At 46.8% G+C, this 24,365-nt stretch overlaps 1 protein-coding gene across 4 annotated transcripts in view; it reads right to left on the bottom strand.

The window, feature by feature from the left end:
* Positions 1 to 23,030, bottom strand: part of LOC125508531 (Rubisco methyltransferase family protein) — a 31,038-nt gene extending 8,008 nt beyond the window's left edge. Inside the window, exons 1-12 of one of the 4 annotated variants that reach the window (XM_087525761.1) lie at positions 22,642 to 23,028; positions 22,488 to 22,563; positions 21,196 to 21,401; positions 20,997 to 21,083; positions 20,824 to 20,916; positions 10,444 to 10,598; positions 10,226 to 10,310; positions 10,070 to 10,156; positions 9,875 to 9,994; positions 8,830 to 8,931; positions 8,583 to 8,751; positions 6,431 to 6,516 (exon numbers count right to left, since the gene is read on the bottom strand). In XM_087525761.1, coding sequence (XP_087381887.1) covers positions 8,584 to 8,751; positions 8,830 to 8,931; positions 9,875 to 9,994; positions 10,070 to 10,156; positions 10,226 to 10,310; positions 10,444 to 10,598; positions 20,824 to 20,916; positions 20,997 to 21,083; positions 21,196 to 21,401; positions 22,488 to 22,563; positions 22,642 to 22,968 — 1,506 coding nt within the window. In that variant the 5' untranslated portion in view covers positions 22,969 to 23,028 and the 3' untranslated portion in view covers positions 6,431 to 6,516; position 8,583. Of the gene's footprint in view, positions 1 to 6,430; positions 6,517 to 8,582; positions 8,752 to 8,829; positions 8,932 to 9,874; positions 9,995 to 10,069; positions 10,311 to 10,443; positions 10,599 to 20,823; positions 20,917 to 20,996; positions 21,084 to 21,195; positions 21,402 to 22,487; positions 22,564 to 22,641 lie in introns of those variants that run through there. The other 3 variants (XM_087525758.1, XM_087525760.1, XM_087525759.1) reach the window with 3 other exon arrangements.
* Between the last annotated feature and the right edge of the window lie 1,335 nt (positions 23,031 to 24,365).

Raw genomic sequence — 24,365 nt, 5'->3', positions numbered from 1 at the left:
GCCTCCGACTGGGAAGGCTGAATCGACTCTGCTATGCGGGCTGCAGCTGCTAAATTCTGAATCGGAGTTCGATGTACCTGCGGGGGCGGGAAGAGCTGACGTCGACTGGATTCGGGAACCCGTTGTCGCGCACGCTCGTCGAGTGCTCGCTGGAGGTTCTCCAGTCGAGTGCGCTCGGCCAAGTTTGCCAGGCGCGCGTCCTCCAAGGCGCGAGCCTCGGGGGTTTCTCCAATGATAGGAGTGTGTAATGCATCCATGTTCCGGCGGCGAAGTTCTTCTCTCTGCAGCGACGTGAGAGGCTCGGGAAGATATTCCTCATGAGGACGCGACGGGTCGCCTCCACCCGCGCCTCCGTCGGTGCGGGGAAAACCGGGAGGACTGGGAGGTCCATCGACCATCAGAACCTCCGCCGCCGGATCGCTGCTGTTGCACTCGGATGCGGTCTCTGCGGAGCCGGTCGACAGGTCGAACAGGCCGTAGAGGGATTCATCGGGCTCGATCGCCGCGACTTGAGGGGTGGCCGACTGGCGTGCCACCGCGTGTCTCACCCACCGCTGGAGTCTCGGCCGACCAGAGCGCTTGCACCGGCGGGAAACTGGGAGGGAGGACACCACAGGAGCCGACCGGTAGGGGGTCGACGGTTGCCGCAGGAGAACGCCGCGGTCGCACGCGCTAAAGTGCGTTGCCCCGCGGACAGGGAGTGCGTCCACGTCGAGCGGGGCCTCCTGAAGCCACGCGGAGTCATCGGCGATGAACGTGAGCGTGCCGAGACGGATCTCGCGGCCCTCCACCAAAACTCCGCCGAAAACCATGATGATTCGGGTCGAAAAAGATCGCAACTCCTCCAACAAAACGCTAAAACACCTGCCCCATGGTGGGCGCCAACTGTCGTGGTTCTAAGTCTGACAGTGATGTAGGGGAGTAAGTATGAAAAGGCAAGACCTTAGCTATAGAGGAGTTGTAGGAACGCAAGATTTACAAGTTCAGGCCCTTCTCGAAGGAAGTAATAGCCCTACGTCTTGGAGCCCGGAGGCGGTCGACTGGATTATGGGTGTGTGAATTACAGGCGTGCGAACCCCTGTTTCGGAGGAGGGGGGTGGCTTATATAAAGTGCGCCAAGACCCCAGCCGGCCCACGATACAAAGGGTTCAATGTACATTAAGGCAGGGCGTTACTGGTAATGCTAGTAATAAAGTGCTATGATGACCATAAAAGCTACTTAATAACCGACCGTTAGCATGCGGAGTGCCTTTAGGCCACCTGACCGTCGAGTGGCTTGGTCTTGGTCGAGTGATTGCTTCTTGGTCGAGTATCTTCAAGTCTGTCGAGTGAGACGCCTTCAAGTAGATTGAAAGATGATCTCTTCTGGAGATGTCCTTGGGTAGGTCAGTTTGGACAGGTCCATGACCCTACCCTAGGTACACAGCTTCATCATTCGGCGCGCATAGAGCTTTGCACCAAGAGAATGAAGCATTGAGCGATCGCATCGATCAACTCACCACCAACATGCGACAATCCAAAGGACGAACAAGAGACTATCTCGACAACAAGCTTTCCAACCACATGGAAGAGCTCGACGCCAAATTGGCAACACAAATGGATGACTTCCGAGCCTTGTTGATCAATCGTTCCTCGACAACGTCATCAACATAATCAAGACGGCGCAAGTCAAGTCGACACTCTTCGAATACATCTTCGGATTCAAGTCACTCAAGACCTCGTTCGCCTCATCGTCAAGTTCATGAGGATCGTCAAGAATCATAAAAACCATTCCATGGTAATGGTTTGCAAGGCCGCCTTCAAGAGCGCGAACAACAACGTCGACAAGAACAAGCCGCGATGGACCAAGAGCAAGCTCCAATACGCCAAGTAAACCAAGATGGTGACGCCCTTCGACAAGAGCAACAACGCCGTGACAAACAAGCCCTTGAAGCCCAACGTGCTCTAAATGAAGCAACCCAAGCCGTCCGCGCACGCAACCAAAAACAAGAAGCTGCACACCTCGAGGAGCGCCAAGAAATGAGAAATTGTGCAAGAATCTCACGACCTCAACGTCAAGCTAATCAAGCGGAGCACGAGGAACAAGCGGTCAAAGACCCTCAACCAAGGCAAGAGCGCCATCACAATAGACCCGCACGCATTGAAGAACAATGCCACGACAGGCTCAAGTTCACCATGCCTAAGTTCTCCGGAAGCAATGATCCCGAAGACTACCACCCAGACTACCTCCATTTCGTCGCATCGAACACAGCATCGACCTCGTCCCTGGCGCACCCCTACCGAATAAGGCACCATATCACGTCAACCCTGAAGAAATACAAAGGCAAGTACAACATCTCATTGACAATGGGCATGTACGTGAGAGCTTAAGTCCTTGTGTCGTTCCGGTTATTATTGTGCCTAAGAGGGATGAACTTTTCACATGTGTTCTGATTGTTGTCCCATCAACGCTATCACCGTTCGCTATAAGCATCCCATTCCACGCCTTGACAATATGCTAGATGAGCTTACCGAGCCACCATTTTCTCAGAAATTGATCTTAAAAGTGGCTATTACCAAATTCGCATTCAAGAGGGTGATGAATGGAAAACCACTTTCAAAACCAAGTTTGGCTTGTATGAGTGGTTAGTAATGCCTATGGGCTTATCCAAAGCACCTAGCACTTTCATGCGTGTGATGCATGATGTTCTTCGCAAATACATTGGCATATTTGTTGTGGTCTACTTTGATGATATACTTGTATTTAGTTTATCTCTAAAAGATCATGTCAACCCATCTTAGGGTCGTTTTGCAAACTCTTAGAAACGAGCGACTTTATGCTAATATGGAGAAATGCACTTTTGGTGTTGACAAGCTTGTTTTCTTGGGTTTTGTTGTGTCTTCTAAGGGTGTTCATGTAGATGAAGCTAAAATTGAAGCTATTAAAACTTGGCCACAACCAACCAACTTGCAACAAGTGTGTAGCTTCCTTGGTCTAGCCAGTTTTTATCATAGATTCGTTAAGGACTTTAGCACTATTGCATCACCATTACACGCATTGAGTAAGAAGAATGCATCATTTGTTTGGGGACCATCCCAAGATACCGCATTTCATGAGCTTAAGAATTTGCTTACACATGCTCCATTGCTTGCATTGCCCAATTTTGATAAAGCTTTCGAAGTGCATTGCGACGCTAGTGGTAATGGCATAGGAGGTGTGTTGATGCAAGAGAAGCACCCAATAGCTTTAGCAAGAGACTTTCCGAAGCGCAACTTAACTATCCCATTTATGACAAAGAGTTATAGCTTTAGTGAGAGTCTTGCATGTGTGGGAGCATTATCTTCGTCCTCGTGAATTTGTCATCCATACGGATCATGAGACACTTAAATACCTTAAAGGTCAAACAAAATTGAATAAGCGACATGCCAAATGGAGTGAGTTCATTGAGTCATTTCCTTATGTCATCAAGTATATCAAAGGTAAGAAAAATGTTGTGGCGGATGCTCTTTCCCGCAAGTGCATGCTTGTAACTCAACTTGAATTGAATGTCATAGAATTTGGGCACATAAAAGACTTGTATGCGCATGATGTTTCATTTGCCATTCCTTATGCAAAATGTCTAACGCATAACACTTGGGAGCCATATTATATAAAGGATGATTATCTAATGAGAGCTAACAAGCTTTGTATCCCCGAGTCTTCTCTTCGTTTGTTGCTTTTGCAAGAGGCTCACGGTGGAGGACTCATGGGACACTTTGGACGCGACAAGACATTCCTACGCTCTCCAAGAATTACTTTTGGCCCAAGATGTTTCGTGACGTCTCACGCTACACCAACTGATGCTCTACATGTCGCAAAGCTAAGTCTAAAGCTCAATACCATGGTCTCTATATGCCACTTCCTATTCTGTATCACCCATGGGAAGATATTAGTATGGACTTTGTGCTTGGTTTGCCTAGAACTCAAATGGAAAAGATTCGGTATTTGTTGTTGTGGGCCGTTTCCATAAGATGGCACACTTTATTCCATGTAACAAGATAGACGATGCTTCACATGTTGCAAATCTCTTTTGTAGGGAAATCTTGCGCCTACATGGAGTGCCCAAGACTACTATGTCGACCACGACGTCAAGTTCCTTAGCTACTTTTGGAAGACCCTATGCGCCAAGCTCGGAATCAAGCTACTCTTCTCTTCGGCAACCATCCACAAACCGACGGCCAATCAGAGGTCACCAACCGAACGCTATCGTCTCTCCTCCGCGTGTTGATCAAAAAAACATCAAGGAGTGGGAGGAGTGTTTACCCATCACCGAGTACGCCTACAATGGAGCAAGACACTCTACTACCGGCAAGTCCCCCTTCGAGGTCGTCTATGGATTCAATCCATTGTCCCCATTGAACATTCTACCGCTACCTCTACAAGAGCGCATCAACATGGACGCGAGTGCACAAGCGAGCTATCTCAAAAAGGTGCATAAAGATGTAAGACAAGCAATCGAGCGTCAAGTCCACCGCCTCGCGACCAAGCTCAGCATCAACAAGCAACCCATGATATTCAACATTAGAGATCTTGTGTGGCAACACCTTCACAAGGACCGCTTCCCCAACGAGCGCAAGTCCAAGCTACTACCTCAGCCAACGGACCCTTCAAGGTGATCGCACGCTACAACGATAATGCTTACAAGATCGACATACCACGAGACAAGTACAACGTGAGCGACGTCTTCAACGTCAAGGATCTCTCTCCCTACCATGGTGATGAGGTTTTCGATCCGAGGTCGGATCTTTCCGGACGGGATGATGCCGAGCATCCTAGGGTCATCCCCATGGACCTACCTACGTCTCCCCAAGTGCCAAGTGGACCGATGACACAAGCACGTGCAAGAGCTCTAGAGACCGAGGTGACATCTCTCCTTAGTGATATTCCGTATGATCCACATGAGACATGGCTACTACCTAAACACAGAATGCTATGCGTGCTTAGGTACCAAGAATACTCTCCCGGAGATGGGAGATGCTCGTGATGATGGACAAGTCCTACATGGACGAATGAGCATGACGAGAGGAACCGGAGAAAGGCTATAGGCCCCGGACATCCAGCCCATGGAGATGTCAACCACAGCAGCAGCACAGCCGAAGAGCACCTACAATCATCGAACATCTGGCCCGACAGCCCCGGACATCCGGCCCCTCCTGTACAGAGAGCAACAGGAATACGCTCCCGCCAGCCCGGACATCCGACCCCAGTCTGCACGCAGTGAACAGGCCAAAGGCCCATGTATCCCTCCAACTCGCCCCAACTTGTACTAACAATATATATAGACCTCTCCCCTCTCCATCTAGGGTTAGCAATGTGATAGCTCATTAGAGATAGAGCTTTGCTCATCCACTTATCCCCCACTCCTTTGGAGACCGAGACCTCCTAAGGAAAAGATCCCCCAAATGGATTCAAGACCCCTCTTGAGGGAAGATCCCCCTAGTGGATTCAAGACCCCTCATGAGGGAAGATCCCCCTAGTGGATTCAAGACCTTTCCCTCACGGATTGGGATGAACTAGTTACCATGTATCCTTTCTTGTTGACTTTGGATCTTGTATCTCCCCTTTGTGTATGTGGATTTAGCACATGTGTGATTGGATCTTGTTGATTTGAGTGTTTTCCTCTCTTGTGTTCATCGTGTTCTTCGGGAATTCCCCTCCAAATCGTGAAAGATCAGCCATTAGGGTTCCGCCCTACATCACTAGGGGTCCTTTATAAATGACCAAGACTACCCTTCAAAAGAGGAGATGGGAGAGTAGAACTATGTAATCTTTAGTCCTTTAGCCCATGCGCCTCTCGCTAACCTGAAGGGGAGATCCCCCCCCCCCCAAATAGAAAGGCTTTTTCGCTTGAGTTGGGCTTCTTTGCTCCTCTATCTTCTAGTTTGACTTATCTTTTATGGGCTCTCCTTCCTTTGACTTGTTGACCATGAAGACTTGCTTGGACTTTTGTTGAGCAAGGTGACTTGCTTGGAATTTTATTGACTTGTGTTGACTGTCAATGACTTTTGTTGACCGTCTATGTGGAGTGGCATGTAGGACTTGGTTGGGGCCCTGGGGATAATTTTGGATATCACACTATATATACAAGAAAATAACAAACTTTTCATAGCTTTTTAGCGGTGCCACCATTCCTCAGTAGCAGCAGGGTAGCACCATAAGGATTGGTAGCAATATAACTTCTCTGGAAAATAGAGGTGTCCTAAAGAGCAGTTTACTAAAATAACTGCATTTTGAGTAATTTCGCACCTTAACTGCCAGGGTTCCAGTACTCGTTTTTCAGTATTTGAGGTTTGGAATCTAGGCAAGAAATCATAGACATACATTTGGCAAGAATATGTAAAAAATTTTAACATCAGATCAAATCCTGAAACTTGAAGGTATTTCAAACTCACGCTCAATTATCTAATTTACCTTCTAATGATGCACTTAACAGAGAACGTGTCCTGAAGTGATATGTCCATCTAGCAATAATTGAATCTCACTGCACACTTGCTTCTCTGTGGAACATTGAATTTATTGGCAGTAGCCTATCAGAACAGCTGCATAACCTCAATCTTTAGTTTTGGTAAAACAGCAAATTAAATGAAGAGATTGCTTGCTACAATAGTTTTTTTTTGGGGGGGGGGGGGGGGGGGGGGTGAAATATACAAGATATTTGGGTATATACCACCTTAGAGGTTGCAGCTTTGGGTATATAGAGTTAATTGCACAAAAATACCACAATTGGGGCTAGGTTAATGAATTGGTATCATTTTTATTTACTTTTTACAAATCGGTGATGGCCGGTAATGCAAAGGCAGTGATGGCCGGTTGATGACGTTATGACAGCAATCCTGTCTAGTGGGACCCACAGTCAGCAATGATGTAGCAGCGTATGTTGCACCGAAAGACCTGGGAGGCAGCCGAGGGCTTCCCGGAGTTCCACTACATGCGATTGGAGGGGAGGCATGAAGTGACGAGGACCGATTCGTAACCACCTTGACACCGCGAGCACGTGAAGGTTGTCGATGGTCGTCGGGGATCAACCGATCCTTGTCGCCGGCGGTAGAGCTTGACGGAATCACATACGCGGCCCTTTTCTTTTGAAATTGAGCTGGGCAAGATGCTAGTGGGGTTAAAAGGGCGGCAAGGACAGGAGGAATAGGAGAGGGAAGCCGTGGTAGCGACAGGATATTGCTCGGTTTGGTGGCGGCGATTCTGGACGGAGCCGAAGATGACGAGGCTCGCGGGCAAAATTGCGCATGCTTGAAGCTTAAGAGAGGGAGTAGGAATAAATGCAGGGTAGGAGAGTTTCGGGGTGCTTTTTGAGGGCTGGCAACAAGCGCCGGGAGGCCGTCATTGAAGGAGCTCGGCATGGTAATGAACGACAAAGACAGCATGCCGCGGCGATGCGGACGTACTCAGGGGCTGCGGAATATGCAAAGGAAGCGAAGGGGAGGCAGCAGGAAAGCTCACCGCTGGCCCGGCAAGGTGGAGATGGGAGTGCCGAGAACAGGCTCGCCCGCATACATGCGCTCTGGCGGTAGAGCGGCGAGTAGCACAGGAAACAGATAGAGAGACGCACATCGGGCATTGAGACGTGGGAGCACGTTGGTGCGAGAAACCGCTAGGTGGAGGTGGAAAGAAAGGGTTGAGTGGCGTCGGTTTCATGCACACAAGGTGCTCGATGGAAAGTTTGCGGCTCAGGAGGAAGAAAGGGAGGATGGCGAGCAGGGCATTGCTCCTGCGTAAGCAATGGAGCATAGGGGAACAATGGTGATGGGGAGGGAGAGTGATGGGGTGTTAGATGCACGGTAGGAGCAGCGTTTTAGTTCCCAAACCTCTCCAACACCAATGCTTCCATGATGTAAGCTGGTTATGTGTTGGCCTCCTTTCCTGTCACGAGAGAGTGACAGGTGTATCTGCTGTGATGACGCCATGTTGCCATCCACCCAACAGTTGCAGTGTTTGATGGGGAGGAGACCCCGTCCACCATGATATACGTGGTTACACAACTCGGAATCACAATAGATATATGAGTGTTGCTGATGGTTTCTTGTTCTCCATTTCTTGGTCAGACCTGCGGTACTTTGTCTTATAAGAAATTATCTAGCTTCTTGGGTGAGCTAATCTTTATTTGATTTGTACGAACAAGGTGGTGACGTTGCAGGCTAGCACAGTGCACAAGATGCTCCGAGTTACAGAGGGTGTGTCCAGCATTTTCACAAGGCCATTTGTGCCAGAACTTTCTGTGTCTTGGTGCATTCAGCATGAACAAGCCCATCATTGAAGTGTCTTCTGGGAATGGCCACGGTGATGAGAGGAAGAATCATTAGGAGTGTGATACAGAGAACAAAGGAGAAAGCAGACGAGCTGGTCTGACACCAGGTTTTACATGAGAAACTCACACTTTTTCTTTGCAGCAGAAAACTAAGCCAAAATTCACACTGCCTTTAAGATCTTGTGGAAGATCCAGTACTCTGGGAGGTATTTAAATGAACCAGATTGTATACATATATCCAACATAATTTGTGGTGATATATAACAAACTTTATAAAAGCATATAGAGCATTGCCAATGATACCTTATTTCAATTCAGGAGCATATAGAGCAGGGCAAGGTGATACGGTATGATCAGGCAAGCCACTTATGAACTCGTTAGCAGCCTGAAGACAGCCATGCAGCATTTTCTTCTCTAACCTTACAAGTCTAGTGGCAACTTCTTTCTTTGGCTCCAAACTGCCCTCGGCCAACTGGCAAACACAAAAGCAGTTCAGTAATGTAACAGAGAAATGAGGAAAATATATACACAAGAACCCACGGCTCGTTACCATTGCTTCATCCTCGTCCAAAGTAGTCGGATAACCAGCCAATCTTGATTTCAGGTAGACAACAAGTTGGTCAAGTACAGCTCGCTCTGAGCATGGACTAACCTAAAGAATAGCAGTTTTAGGTGAAATGTCGCATTTTATACAAACTATCGTGCCATAATCCTATTATCAGAACATATCTTGGTTAGCAGTTTTTCTCTACATTGATAAGAAGTCACATAGATCATTGAGTATATCCCTAATTTCACCCATTGTAATGCAGATAAATGATGCTAGTGTCCCAGCCACCGCTCATTTTGTTTCAGTGATATATGGTTAATGTCGACCAGATATAATCCAGTACAAAAAACCAGGTGGAAACCTTTACTTGACTAGGATCTTGAGCATGCCAAGAAAAGGCTTCAAAAGTAAAACCAATTTCCAGATTACATGTTGAGCTGTCTTCAATCTCTCGCTAAAATTTCAACCAAAGGGAAAATACGTATTTTGAATTTTTTGCAAAACCAAGCCAGTTCTCTACATCAAGGGCTTAGCCTAGCACCAGTTTAAAGACTTATTATAAGCACTATGCAGGTCATGAACGGGTTGGTTACTTTAGGGAATACTACTTTGTTCAACTTGAGAATCTAAACCGAACCTTCCAAATAGAAGCCTCATATAAACCTAAGCAAACAGAAGGTGAATTCAAAGGGTTACAAACAAGAAGCCAAAAAGCCTTGTTCTTTTGTATATATTGCAAATCTGCTGAGACCACGTGGAGTCGTATTTTTTTAAAACGTATGATGCACGGTGTTGCATTGTTATCATGTTGCTCCTATATTTTTTTCACGATATTTGACAACATCTAAGCGGGTGTTCACTTTGCTCGGCCACGGTTAACTAAAGTGAGCCTATGTGTAAACCACCTGAGATACAAGTCAAGCTTGATATGAAATAACAGGAACTGCCCCATATAGGTCAAACACCATTCACGACAATCTAGAGATCAGATAGTAATTTATCAAATGCAATATGTTGCAACGTCAAGGATGGTAAGCCGGCTTACTGGACATGTATCACCTTCTGACGAAAGTATACATTGCATTTCATCTGGATCTGAAATGTATCCTAGTCTCAAGTATGGCAGCATTTCAGAAATAGTTTCCTTCTCTTTGCCTACACAGACCTGAAAAGTGAGGCATATCAATATTCAACACATTCTACTCTCAACTAAATAGGAAAAAGGAATTGAAAGTCCCACTTGGAATTTTTGGATAGCAAGCTTTCCATTTCTTTGAGCGACCATTCTCTTCTCTTGGTATTGAGGATCTTCAGTGTTTAGGGATGCCTGTGATAATAATTTAGGCTTGGTTACAACAACCAAATAAGGACTGTAAAACAGTTTTAGAAATCCCACCTCGATTGCTATGCGATCATATGGATTGTCTTCATCAACAAAACCATAATTGAGAAGCAACCTGGAGTTTGGTTGAGGCCCACACCTGGATAATTATATATTTAAAATCATTGCATACAAGAACAGTACATGAGATCTGTCTACAACATAAATCAGCATCCTAATTACCAAATATAATGAATGAGGACAAGATCAATGCACTGAAGCAAACATAATACCAAACAATTATTGGTTCTCCTGCTTTGTACGGCCGATCGACCAGCAATCGAACAGAACCATCAACAGCAGTCAGCATTGCTTTGCAGTTGCTCTTGTACGTCAACAGTGGTGGGCCCAAGGGAACTAGTGCAAATCTTCGAGCTAAACTAACCTTCTGCTCTTGAGATAAGAAGTACAACAAAGTCAATGGAATGTAGTTTGGGTATGGAGAAATCACAAGCAATGCAATGTTGTTCTCACACAAAACATTAAGCAAATAAGACAGATTTAAAAAAAAATCTGCACTAAATATGGAAAGATAATCTAGAGACAATTGAGCATTGACTGCGAAAGAACAAGATATGTAACTTACAAACTTTCCTAGTGTTACGCTCAAACACTTCATCTACCGTTTGTTCACGATCATGGTACGTGTGCCTCGCCCGATTCTATCTCCTATCGCTTTCATCTCCCTTCGCTAACCCAGCCACCCAGGACCCAACAGGCGCACCGTACTTTCGCTCGAACCCCTCTGTCATATTGATTCCCCATCACCACCATGTCGGCGGTCGGCGTAGTCGAACTCCGCCAAGGCACTGCCCCGCACTGATCCCGCGTGGCCACGTACGCGACACAACGTGGCGGAGTCAGCTCGCACCAGCGCTTCTCCCGGGCCACGCAGCACCACAACCATGGGTCATCTACCCAAAATCCGGCAACCGTCCGCGGTAGCACCGTCTCCTCCTGTCCTCCAACGAACCACGGCCATACCCATGCCACCATCCACGTCGCACCGCTGTTGTCCCCATCCAAGTGGGCCACAGTGTCGCCATCGAGCTCAAACCGCACACCCACATCCTCGCCAAGCCGGCGCCATCTCCGATCTCATGGGGTGCCATCTCCCAGCCCCATAGTAGGCACAGCATGTATAGGTCCAGTTACCACCATTGCATTTTGATGTAGCCCACCTCAGTTACCATTGTTCCTGTGATATAGTTACCAATTACCTATGTTACCTTACCACAATGAAAATGATGTAGTTATCTACATTTCAGAGTTATCATCATAAAATTACAGTTATTGAACTCTATAATTATAATTACCACCATGGCACTGATTTTAGTTTCCCGGCTATTCGGGTTACAATTATCATCAAAGCATTGTGTAATTAACCCGTAGTTCATGTTAGAGTTGCCACCCATCTTCCGTTGATATAAATATAGATGTCCAACTTCCGTTGCAGTTACAACACCATGGCAAATGAATGTGATTATCCAGTTGCCTAGGTTTCCAGGTATCAACATGGCACCGACAGCCACCCAGTTGTTTATGGTATAGTAACCATCATAGCACTAGTATAGTACCAATCATCCAAGTTACTGTTCAAAAAAAGTTACCCATCATCCAAGTTACAATTACCAACACCGCAATTATGTAGTTACCTTAGCTAATTGACGCAGCGCCTGTAGCTCTGCTCGAGGTCGTCCAAATCGACCATAGCACTGAAGGGAGCGCGTCGAACAAGCGCCTGCCTCTTTTCTTGAGTTTGTTAAAAGTCCTAGTCTTGAGCCCTTTAAGGATCAGTGTGTTAGCTCATTCTGCCAGCCCGTTGCTGCGTGGATGAGCGACGGAGGCAAAGCACAGCCTGATCCCAAGCTCCACACAGTACTAAGTGAACGTGGCGCTGGTGAATTGGGTGTCGTTATCAGTAATGATATGGTTGGGTACCCCGAAGCAGCACACAATTCCTATGAAGAGTTTGGTCGCCGTATTCGCGGTGACCTTGGCGACGGGCTCGACTTTAGTCCACTTGGTAAATTTGTCAATGGCGACGTAAAGGTACTTGTAGCCCCCAACTGCTCAGGGGAATGGCCCCAAGATATCCAATCCCCAAACTGCGGAGGGTCATGAGAGGGGGGTGTTTTGAAAAGCCTGAGCGGGTTGACGAACCCGCTTTGCATGGAACTGACAAACCTCGTAGCTTTGAACTAGCTCGATGGCATCCTGGAGGATGGTTGGCCAGTAGAAGCCTTGCCGGAAGGCCTTCCGACCAGCGTGCATGATGATGCCTGGCTACCGCACTCGCCTCCAAGGATATCCACGAGCAGGTCGCGGCCTTCTTCCTGAGAAATACACTCAAGGAGGACCTGATTTGCACTATGCCGATAGAGATCTCCATCCATCACAGCATAACGCTTCGCTTGTCGGGCGATCCTCTCTACAGTGGCATTATGTTGGGGAAGGATATTTTCTTTCAGGTAAATTCGGAGATCCAAAAAGGTGTTTTGAGAACAGAAGGTCCGTGCTCACCAAGGTGTGGTTTCAGGTCGAGAGTTCCTGTGATAGGATTCCCACATCCTAGAACTAGCTCACCAAGCTCAACGATGTCGAAAACCATGCTCTCAGTCGGTATCTCTGGTGCCGAAGGTGACCATCAAAGACACATGTCCGATTGGTATAGTAACCCACCCCTAAATGGATTTGTCGGTTGCAAACGCCATGAGGGGCACTTGCATCTTCTCGAAGACAGCAGGTGACAGGATAGAGGCATGCGCCCCCGTCCACCAACTTGTTGGTAACCTTGATGTTGTCGATCGTCGGAGAGACCACCAACGGGAGTTGGCCCACGCCCATCGTGCTCTTGGGCTGGTCTTTGTGGCTGAACGTGATAAGTGTTTTTGATCACCAAAGAGGTGGGGATGCCTCGATACTCGAAAGCAATGCATTGACTTCTCGCTCCAACAGCTTGAGTTGTCGGCGTGGAGCGGATGTGGGTGCGCTCCCATGGATGCATGCTGCAACTCTGGACCCTAGGGGGGCCAAAATGCCGTCTTGATAGTCGTGGTCCTCGCCACCACTGCGTCTGTGGCAAAGATGGCGCTTGTTCGCACCGCGTCGGGTGTCGCACTCCATGTCACGGCAAGCTCGGCATCAGTTACGAGTGAGGGCTTCGCTGTCTTTGCAATCCGTGAGAGCATGCCAATCAGAGAGTTGCTCAGGGCACACCATACGCCAGTGTCCTCGAAGGCATCGGTCCTCTTCTTGCCGTCGAGGACGTCACAAAGATCTTCGGCACACGTCAGGACAGAATTGATAACCGTGAGACGAGGTCTACGACGGCACCTCCTAATCCCACCAAGCACAAGGCCTGATGGCTTCTGCGGTAGGGAGCCCTTACTAACATCTGAGCAAGACGATACATGTCTCGCTGACCTACGGGGGCCTCCTGGCCTGGCCCCTTACCATGGTGACAAAGTACTCCATGAGCGACGCCTTCAACATCAAGATCCCCTTCGACAAGTACTCCGTGAGCGACACCTTCAGCATCACCGACTTGGCCCCTTACCATGGTGACGAAGTTTTGGATCTGAGGACAGATCCTCCCCAAGGGGGAGCGGGGAGATGGTGCAGAGCACCCCATGGACATCACCATCGATCCTACGCCAACATCCCAAGCGCCAAGTGGGCCAACAACTAGAGCACACAAACGTGGCATTGAAATCGAGGTGAACTCGCTCCTCTTTGAACTTTGTACACATTCATATGAGACATGGCTACTACCTCAAACGTATACCCTAAGCAACTCAGGCACCAAGGGATTGACCATGAAGAAGCGAGGACACAAGGCTAAGTCATAGCAGAAGAGAAGGAAGGTGGAAAAAGTCGCAGGTACTACACAACAACCAGACGTCTGGCCAGCTACCCGGGCGTCTGGGTTAAGCCTGGACGAAAAGGCTCTCTGGCCCATATGCAACATCAAAAGGTTTTTCGCAAAGCCGGACGTCCTGCCAGCTACCCAGACGCACGACCCCTAGAGCGTGCACCACGGGAGCCAACCCAGTCCAAGCACCGGCTATAGTCGCCAAACGTCCAGCTTGCCACCCAAATGGTCAGGCCTCTTACCGGACATCTGACCTACCTACTTTCCAGTTTGGACGAGAGCCATGTATCCCATCTCCTACCTCCCCCATCTCGGCCCTAGACTATATTAACCAAGCCCCTCGCTTTCTAGGGTTAGCAAAGCATATTAGACCTTCTTGAGAGAACTTTGCTCATCTACGGATCTACCCCTTCTCCATTGGAGACTAAGGCCTCCATTACAAGAAGAATCCCAAGGGCTTTCCAAGACCTCCATATCCTTAGGATTGGGGAAGATCTATCTCTCAAGACCTCACTTCCCCTTAGGGATTTGGGAAGAACTTTACCTAGCTACTTGTTTCCTTTTGTTAACTGCGGATCTAGTACAGCCTCTTTGCTTGGATGCTTGGAGAGCACATGTGTGATGTGGACCTTGTTCTTCTAGTGAATTTCCCTTGTGTTTGTTGAGTTCTTGTGTGTTCTTCCTCTTGATCCCTCCAAATTGTGAAGAATTGGCACAATTGGGGCTTTGCCCTACATCATTTTGGGCTACTGAAGCCAGGTTGAATCTCCATATAAACCTCTTCTTGAAGATCTCCATGCAAGAATCCATTCTTGACATCCAACTGATGCAGTAGCCAACCAAAGTTAGCATCAGAAGAAATAAGATTTCTTATTGTACTCACATTTGCAACTGGTGCAAAGGTCTGGTCATAGTCAATCCCGTAGGTTTAACTGTAACCCCTTGCCGCTAGTCTCGCCTTGTACCGTTCTACTTTCCCTTCCAAGGTTCTACTTTCTCTTCTAGGGTTTGCTTGACGCTATACACCCATTTGCAAGTAACTGGACTTTTTCCTTCTGGAATAGGAACAAGATCCCATTTCTTCTCCTTTGCACGTGTCTACTTGGATCTCTCGAAGATGGTATATGTAACACCCTGAGTTTTGCCTCCTCATAACTTAGAGCTAATAGTGTTGTTAGGACCCTTAGTGGTGTTTGAATTTAAATTTTTGCTTCTTAATTTGGATCTTTTGAATTTCTTCTGTTTGAAATTGACTTGGATCTTCTGCTTGCATAAGGTGCTCTATCTCTTAGGAAAAATCCTATAGCTATTCTACTCCAGTACTTCATCTCGAACTTCTACCACTGATCATGCGATGGGAATAGCTCATAAAATATTTTCTTACAAAAAGTATTTTTTCAAATTTAGGATTTCAAAAAAAACTGAGTTAAGGCTTGAACTACAAGTACTTAATTTAGGTGGAATAAAAACTTTGCAAAGCTATATTTGGATCATTTTAGATTAGGACTTCCCAAAACCACCAAAATATTATTTTCAAAAGTAAACTACTCCCTCTGATCCATAGTACTTGTCGTTCAAATGGATGTATCTAGCACTGAAATACGTCTAGATGAGCGACAAGTAATATGGATCAGAGGGAGTAGTACTTTTTTATCAGCTTTTTCTCAAGGCCAAAAATGGTGCTTAATACGTTAAAAATATTTTCCTGTTTCAAAAATATATGAGAAAATTTAGAGAGGCTCAGGAGACTTTCCACATATATGAGTTTCAACCCATGGTCATGACTAAAATTTTGACTAGATCTACAATTTCAGCTCTGCCAATTTCTAGGGTTTGAAACTTCTACACAGAGAATTATCTCCAAAAATTCTCAAATAATTCATGCCATAAATGTTTGTCAAATATCCATCCTACCAAATTTCAGCAACCAGATCATCCATTAGCTTAGTGAAATATCTGTTTTTCCATTTCATGCAGAAACTTTTGAAAATTTTGTGAAACAAAGTTACTTTGTTTTGCCTCAAATTTTTACCAGAGGTTTCTTATCCATTCATCCTCATCCAGTGCAAGTGCCAGCACTCAGCTCAGCTCAGAAATGTCCAAACACCCCTGCCTAACCTTCTGGACAGTGTGTAAAACTGTAAATGCAGTCTTTGTCTCACCCTAGACCAAAGCCTTGCCACCTAGCCACCCCCAGGTCGACCCACATCAATTCCAGCACCGTGGCAACACCCTAGACATCTTAATTCTCTCACTGGCACTCTGGACAAACCAAGTCAGACCCAACAGTGCACTAATTGGCACTGCTCAGCCCCCTGCATTGCTCCAGTGCACCCCTGGCAGAAGGATCATGTCACAGCCCTCCTTGTGAACTCCCGCGGGCGTTGGGCAAAGCCCCAGCTCTCCCACACCTCTTCTGTGCTCTATGGACACTCGTGTCCGAAGCTGAGAGCACACGCCGCGTGTGCCCCCAGCTGTCGATCCCTCCCTCTTCCAAAGCCATGCATCGTTCTCCTGGCACTCCCCCAAGACCCCCAGACAAGCTTACTCTCCCCCTCTCTTCCAAAGCCATGCATCGTTCTCCTGGCACTCCCCCAAGACCCCCAGACAAGCTTACTCTCCCCCTCTCGCTCTCATTCTCTCCCAAACACCTTGGTCGGAGCTTGAGCACGCTCTAGATTGAAGTTTTGACCCTCGAGGTCGAAACTTGCTCTCGGGCGAGCGCCGGGCCCAACTATCTTTTCCAATCAGCTCAAAATCACCCAATCGAACCTTAGAACCAAAAGCCCTTTCGATTGACGTCGAAAACCTCGAATTCGAGCAGCTCTTCGCGGCCTCGGGTCGCCGCGAAATCAGGCAATACAGACCACCATTCGACCTCCTTCCTCTTCCTATAGCTTCATCTCATCGCTAGGAATCTCATGCAACTTTTATTTTCTAGCACCGCAGCCGGAATCGAGCCATTCATCGACGAGCTCGAGCACCACCTCTTGGGAGCGTTACCGCCATCAAGTTCTTCGTTGCCAGCCGGCGTCTCGACCTCCATTCGATGCGATGTGCTCCCTTGAGCTCGCACATATCGCCGGCGCTTCCAACGGTGGCCGGTAGCACCTGCCATCGGCCGCCGACCGAGGCCCCTGTCTCCTCCGTTCTGGCGGGAGGAGGAAGACGAACCTACCCAGGGGCCCCGCCATTCAGCCGGCTAGTAATTGATGGGTGGGCCACACCATTAAGTGGAAACGGTTTTGACTGGATCCGCCTCCCCGCGACGGAAGCGTACTCCAAAGAATGCGCCTTCGACGTCACGGTCTTTTCTCACGTGGCCGAGCGGCTGGGCCGGACCCAGTTCACTGCGCCGCTAAGTCGCGCCCAGTGCGCACTTCTGCCGCTCCAGATCGGGCCAGTTTTGGCCCAGTCAGGTATGCCCTTTTTCTTTTTCTTTATTCCAGAGACCTTGTTCAAATCCTAGGAAATTCAAATGGAATCCAAATTTGATGCTTCAAATTCCTAGATGCTCCTAAATTCATGCTCTATCGAATGGAGTAACATGCACATTTTTCCAGTGGGTTTTTCTATACTGTTATATAGCAAACCTAATTTTCTTTCATATAAAGTCAACCTTTGAAAGTTCCTAGAATATGTTAAGCTTCATGCACTAGCCAACGCAACCAAAAGTCCCAACCGATGGAAAGGGCTGGTGCAACCCACATATACTGTAACAGGATAATCATTTGTACACCAAATTTGGTGATTCAAATTCCTAGCTACTTCTAAGTTCATAACCTATTTGGTGAACATTTTTGCCATGCACTATTTCTACACCGAGAATTATTAGGCCATTTCTACATATATAGTCACATTTGCAAATCCTAGGAAAATCATTTGAACTCCAGATCCAGTGAAACCAACTCCTAAATGTGTCTAAAATCTCAACCTATCTAATGAGTGCCTCCACTCATTTTTACAAAAGGTGTTTCCATATAGCTCTTTAGCAAATCTTTCTTCCTTTGATCCAACTTTAGTGAGTTGCCCAAAAATCCCTATAGCTCTAAAATCGGTAGGTTCACCTTGGTTATTTTTCATATAACCAAAGAAGTCCTAGAAAAGTAGAAGCAATATTTTTAGAGCACTTTTACGTTTCTGCCCTATGTCGTGTTGCTTAATGTATTAAGTTTTGGCATTAGATAACAATGTAGACGAAGGATTCGGACAAGGACCAGAAGCTTTTGAAGACTTTTCTGAGCCAGGCAAGCAACCTTTTGACCATGTTGATCACCCATATATTTTTCTCATTGAGTAGAATTATTTTCATGCATTGGAAACTATGACTAAATGCATTGCTAGTTTAGTTGATCCTACTTGCATGTTATATGTGTTACCCTAGCTGCCGATAATACTTGTCCTTGTCAACCCGGGAAACACTTGGTGGGCATAGCTATGCTATGGTAGTTGCTTAGCCATGCAAAATGGGTAGCAAGATGTAGGTTGGACACAAAACAAACTTATTCAAAAGTTTTATGAAAACCCCGTCGGATGACATTGGTGCCCGAGGGAGGAAGTAAATGAAGGTTTTCATAAAGGATTAGACTTAAGCATGTGACCGTCAGCCCAACATTTAGCGCAACCACGATACCCTGGTATGGGACAGACGTTACCTTGTTCGATACTAGTAGAGTGCCCACATTACTAGTGACGGGAGTGGACGTACTCACTCTCGATATGGAGTCGCTCTCGACATACTAAGGCGGCTTATCATGGTTTTTACTCGCATCGGGCACACCGTTGGTACCCTCATGTGTGTGTGATATGTTGACAATTGAGGTAGCACCTCAGAAGCCAAGGCTATGATATGATGAGAAGTGTTGGACAAGGGGTAGGTACCAATCGAGTGGACTCTCTATTAGTGTCATCTGGGAAAAGGTAATGATCGGGTGCTTATCTCAGGTACAAAGTGAGTTTGTACAATGAGATGTCGTGGTAGACACGGAAGTTCCCTGATTCTTGTAGGTAAAGTGTGCAACCTCTGTAGAGTGCAAAACTATTCAAATAGTCGTTGTCCTCGGTTAAGGACAGTTGGAATGACCATGCTTAGACTATGTCCATAAAAGTTGGTGATGATGATGAGAATGGTGATGATATGAGAAAGATGATGATGGAAATGACGGTACGCGGTACCAAGAATTATGAGATGAGATGACCAAGTTGATGTTCAACATAAGCTATTATATCACCGTGGTTCTTCGGACCACGAGGCCTCGTTGTTTTCAAAACATAGGTCATGAGCATTTGAAAGTTAGCTTTCCACAAATTGCTAAACATAGTGTAGAGCTTTCATTGTACTAAACCTTGCATGAATATTCTGCTATTACATATTTTGGGTTGCTTGCAAGTACATTCAAATGTACTCACCTGGCTTGTCCCTGGCTATTAACTTAGCCAGGAATGGAAGACACTAGCTTTGAAGATGAGTTCTTCGACGACGCCCCTACGAACTAGGCCGCTTCCCCAGTCAGCTTGCATGTAGGTTATGGCTTACTACGTGAGTTCAAGCTACCGTCGATGTTTCTGCTGCAGTATTTCTTCTGGAGTTGCCTTTATGGCTTATCTATGTAAGACTAGACCATGATGGTCATCTCTATGTAAGACTTATTCGTGTTGTAATGGATGTATGCTTGTGATATCGGTTCATTGTACTTAGTGGCACACCGATCATGGGACCACTATTAGATGAGGTGGGTTCGATCTTATAGGCCAGTGCCCTCACAGTATACTACTTGACTCTCCTATGTTGTGGGCCTATAGGTTTGAGCCCAATGACGAGCATGCAATGGAGGAGGTCAAGCACAAGAGAGCGCCTACACCATCAACGAGGGAAGCATGGAAGCGAAGAAGGAACCACGAATACGGCGGCCCGGAGCGCGAAGACGGTGCCCGGAGGCCAGTGAGGCCCGACAGTCCAACCGTATGTTTGACATGTCAGATAGCCCGACTTGGCGTTGCTCTCTAGACCATGTCAGACTTTGGGTCGGACATGGGGTTAGAACCTCCAACATGTCAGGCTATCAGGCTTAAGTTGGACTATCCGACTTTGCCTGCATGCACTAAGATGGGCCCAACCCGTGTATCTTCCTTTCCTACTTACCCTTCGTGAGTGGACCTATATATACCTCTGCCCCGCCTCAGATCTAGGGTTAGCTAAGAAATGACTAGACATTAGAGCTTAGCTCATGTACCTCCCTTGTGGGATTACTCTTACATGGAGATTTGCTCCCTTAGTGGAGATCAAGGCCTCTTGAGGGGAAGACTCCATAGGAGTAACAAGACCTCCACTTGTGGGAAGATTCCTCCATGGAATTCAAGACCTCCATGTCTTAGGACTTGGGGAAGAACCCTAGCATGTTACGTCTCTCTCTTGTGGATGATTTGGATCAACTATTTATCCACCTTTTGTTGCAACTTATGTGTCGATTTGTGCTAGTTTTCCTTGTGATTTCCCCCGTGTTCTTCCTCAAATCCACCTCCAATTCGTGAAGATTGGGCCATCCTAATGGCTTGCCCCATATCACATGTGATCTAATTAAAATGAAAAATATTTACAGCTAAACTGTTTAATTCATATGACACCATACATTACTCACTTGCGAAACAAATATTAAGCCCCGACTTCAAACAAATGGAAATAAATCAAATGGCGCAGGCGCCATGTTGGAGAACCACAAATAAATGCTTGGCATATTACCTGCAAATGAACCACACAAGACTGTACTGCAACAAATGCCTGCTTGAAGATCTCAAACGGAAACGCCTCAGTAGGTACATCAAAAGGGTATTGCTGCATAAAATTCACATGAGAATAAAGAACCGACGCAACAAACTCTCGTGGAAAAAAGATAAGGAGGATCAAGAAAATACCTTAAACAATGAACCTGCCATGAACCACAATGTGTCAAGCTCATTATACTCTCTTCTTATTCCCTCATCTCTAACAACAACTTCATCCTGAATCATGAGAAAATCAAAGCTGGGATGTTTATGGTCTTCTCAAATATTAATTAATCTCGAATTAAAGAAATTAGATGATAAGTCAACATTAGTAGATACAAACACTAACCCTCATGGGGCTGCCATTCAGGTAATCCAGTTCACTTTCAATCCATAAAAGAGGTGATTCAACAGCTAGTTGCCCCCTGCCTCGCTGACGATCAAGTTCTTTAATATACGGGTACCAAAGTGAATCTCTTCCTTGCTTCTTCTCATACATCAGATACAATGCCAAGCATGCCAGCTCAGACAATTTGTTTGTTGTTAACAATTCAGCTGCATGGTAGAAAAAAAACATAGCATTACATCATTTACATGTTCTTCTCTTGGTGTCTACATGAGAGCATTATGCCATTGGGATCTGTAGTTGTTTCACTTTAGGAAAACCAATGCTATTAGGAGAAACATGACAGACATAAGCACCAAAAATTATTACTAATTCAGATAATGAGAAGACTGTGCATATCACATATGCAAAATATGTAACTTGAATATAAGAAATATTATATCAGTTTCCAAGTGTTTCATGGTTAAACTACTTCCAACCAAACTGTACTTATACTGTTCTTTCTCTTATACTAGTATCATGTAATTAATGTTTAAAAGCTAAAAACTCGTTGTTACAATCATAGAACAAAATAAACATCAAAAGGAATGCTACAGATAAATATGCGAATCAATTGAAGCTATTGAAGAATAGATAGGGATTATGTCCAAATTCCTAACTGATAATACTCTTTTAGCTTTATAATCAACACCCATGTTAAGGTTGGAAACTGGAACACAAAATTTGTTCCCAAGTTCCAGCAAGGGATATATTTGCACAAATCCTACACCACAAATAGGATGTTGCATTTTCTCCACTTGTGTGTGGGAAGACAAAAAATCAATTAGGACCACCTAACTCAGAAGAGACAATTGTTACTCTTTTTGACATAGAGATGAGCTTGACCGAAAAATGTGTAAGCATGACACTGTTGAGAAAGGTAATGTTAAATATCTGAATAAAGCAGATTCACAAACTGTAGCTGCAATTGAATCATGCTTCATAAAAGCATACGTCAGTGAACTCCAGATATACTACAGCACAGTTACTAACTTACAAAGAAAATTCCTCAGACCACATACGTATTGCTGGTAACAAGACTACCAAGAAACTACGTGGTATTGCAACACATAGAAGTGGAAAGAACATCTTACATAAGAAATGACCTGCACAATATTTCTACAAATTATTTTCATATGTAACCTACTCAGGGCAGGAACGATTTCGGCATAATACCATTACAAATGTCAAATTCATTTATTATTAGATTACCAAATGACAGAACTCAGCCGGTCTAGAGCCAGAGGCCAACTCACCGACCGACTCGTCGCCGAGAACCCGCTCCAGTGTGACAACGAGCGACATGGGCACCTCGAACGCCACATCCCCCGCCTGCGCAAGCAAGCAGAAAGCCGCATCAGGATCGCATGTTCACCGCCGAGTCAACAACTAACCCTGCTTGCTCAGTACCTCGAGGTCCTGCCCAGCAGAGACGAAGTGTAATGGCCGGTCTTTGCCCCCGCGAGAGCACGGGACGGGGCGCTCCAGGATGGCCACCTTGCCCGGCGGCAGCCCATTCGTGAGTAGCCAGTCAGAGAACCCGCCAGCGGAGGATGCCGACGAGCACGCGGCGGGGGCGGGCGGCCCCTGGGCCCCGGAGGAGGAAAGGAGGGTGTCGGCGTGGCAGGCGGCGAGGCGGAGGCGGGAGCACGAGCGCGAGCGGGGTCGGGGGAGGCGGCGCAGGAAACAGGGGAGAAGGAGGCGATGGTGGGTGCCGGACAAGGCGGAGGAGGCCATGGGTGGCGCTCGAGATTCGGGCGACCGGTTGGTGTGGATGAGGGAAAGGCGCGACTGGGCCAGGTGGAGCCATATTCATCACGGACAAGAGACATCGGATCCTAATTAGATTAGCCACGAAAGTGTTATTCTAAGCTCGAGCTCAGATGAGCTCGTTATCTCCATCGTGAGCTAGCCTAAGATTCGCACCGTGCCAGGTGTTCATGTGTGTATTCGGAGTTGTATATTCCCATATCTCGCTAACAATGGCCCATCCAAGCCCGTATTGTGACGGCAACGGCCGCCCGCTTGGCGGCTCAGACGGGGATAGTCGTCCTGTGCTACGGCTCAGACGTTGGATGTTGGTGGGCCTCCGGCCGCTTCATTATTTGTGCACGGCAGCCAATCCATGGGCTTTTCTTTGAACGATTCTTTTCCCAAAGCGTTCCTCTCTTTTTCTTCAACCTCGCCACCAAGAACCAGATTGGGAACCATGACTAGTTCATCTTCTTCGTCTCAAGTCGACGATGCACTCCCGCTGATTCCTTGCCCATCATGTGGCGACAAGGTGGTCACCTTCATTTCACGTGCTGGGAAACGCTTCTACAAGTGCGTCAGAAAAGTTATAAGTTTTCCATTGCAAGCAAAACTCCATTTTAGCCATCCAGATCCCCTTTTCTGAACATGAACATGATTCATGTGGGTTGGGTTATGCATGTTTTTGTTGGGGAGCGCAGTATTTTAAAAAAATTCATACGATCACGCAAGATCTATCTAGGAGATGCATAGCAACAAGAGAGGAGAGTGTGTCTACGTACCCTCATAGACCGAAAGCGGAAGCGTTGAATAACGCGGTTGATGTAGTCGAACGTCTTCGCGATCCAACCGATCAAGTACCGAACGCACGGCACCTCCGCGATCTGCACACGTTCAACTCGGTGACGTCTCTCGTACTCTTAATCCAGCTGAGGCCAAGGGGGAGTTTCGTCAGCGCGACGGCGTGATGACGGTGATGATGAAGTTACCGACACAGAGCTTCGCCTAAGCACTATAACGATATGACCGAGGTGGAATTCTGTGGAAGGGGCACCGCACACGGTTAAACAATCAACTTATGTGTTTATGGGGTGCCCCCTCCCCCGTATATAAAGGAGTGGAGGAGGAAAGGGCCGGCCCTCATAGGACGCGCCCAAGGGGGGATAGGTTTCCCCCTTTCCTAGTAGGAGTAGGAAAAGAAGAGGGAGAGAGAGGGAAGGAAAAGGGGGCCAGCCCCCCACCCAATTCGGATTGGGCTTGGGGGGCGCCCTCCACCTGGCTGCCTCCTCCTCTCTCCCACTAATGCTCAATAAGGCCCATTGACTCCCCGAGGGGTTCCGGTAACCCCCGGTACTCTGGTAAATGCCCGAACTCATTCAGAA

This window comes from Triticum urartu, chromosome 5A (assembly GCF_056163025.1).
Source record: "Triticum urartu cultivar PI428250 chromosome 5A, HENAU_Tu73, whole genome shotgun sequence".
Taxonomy (NCBI): Eukaryota; Viridiplantae; Streptophyta; class Magnoliopsida; order Poales; family Poaceae; genus Triticum; species Triticum urartu.
Note: the sequence above shows the minus strand (reverse complement) of the source record. Positions and strands in the feature narration are given on the sequence as shown.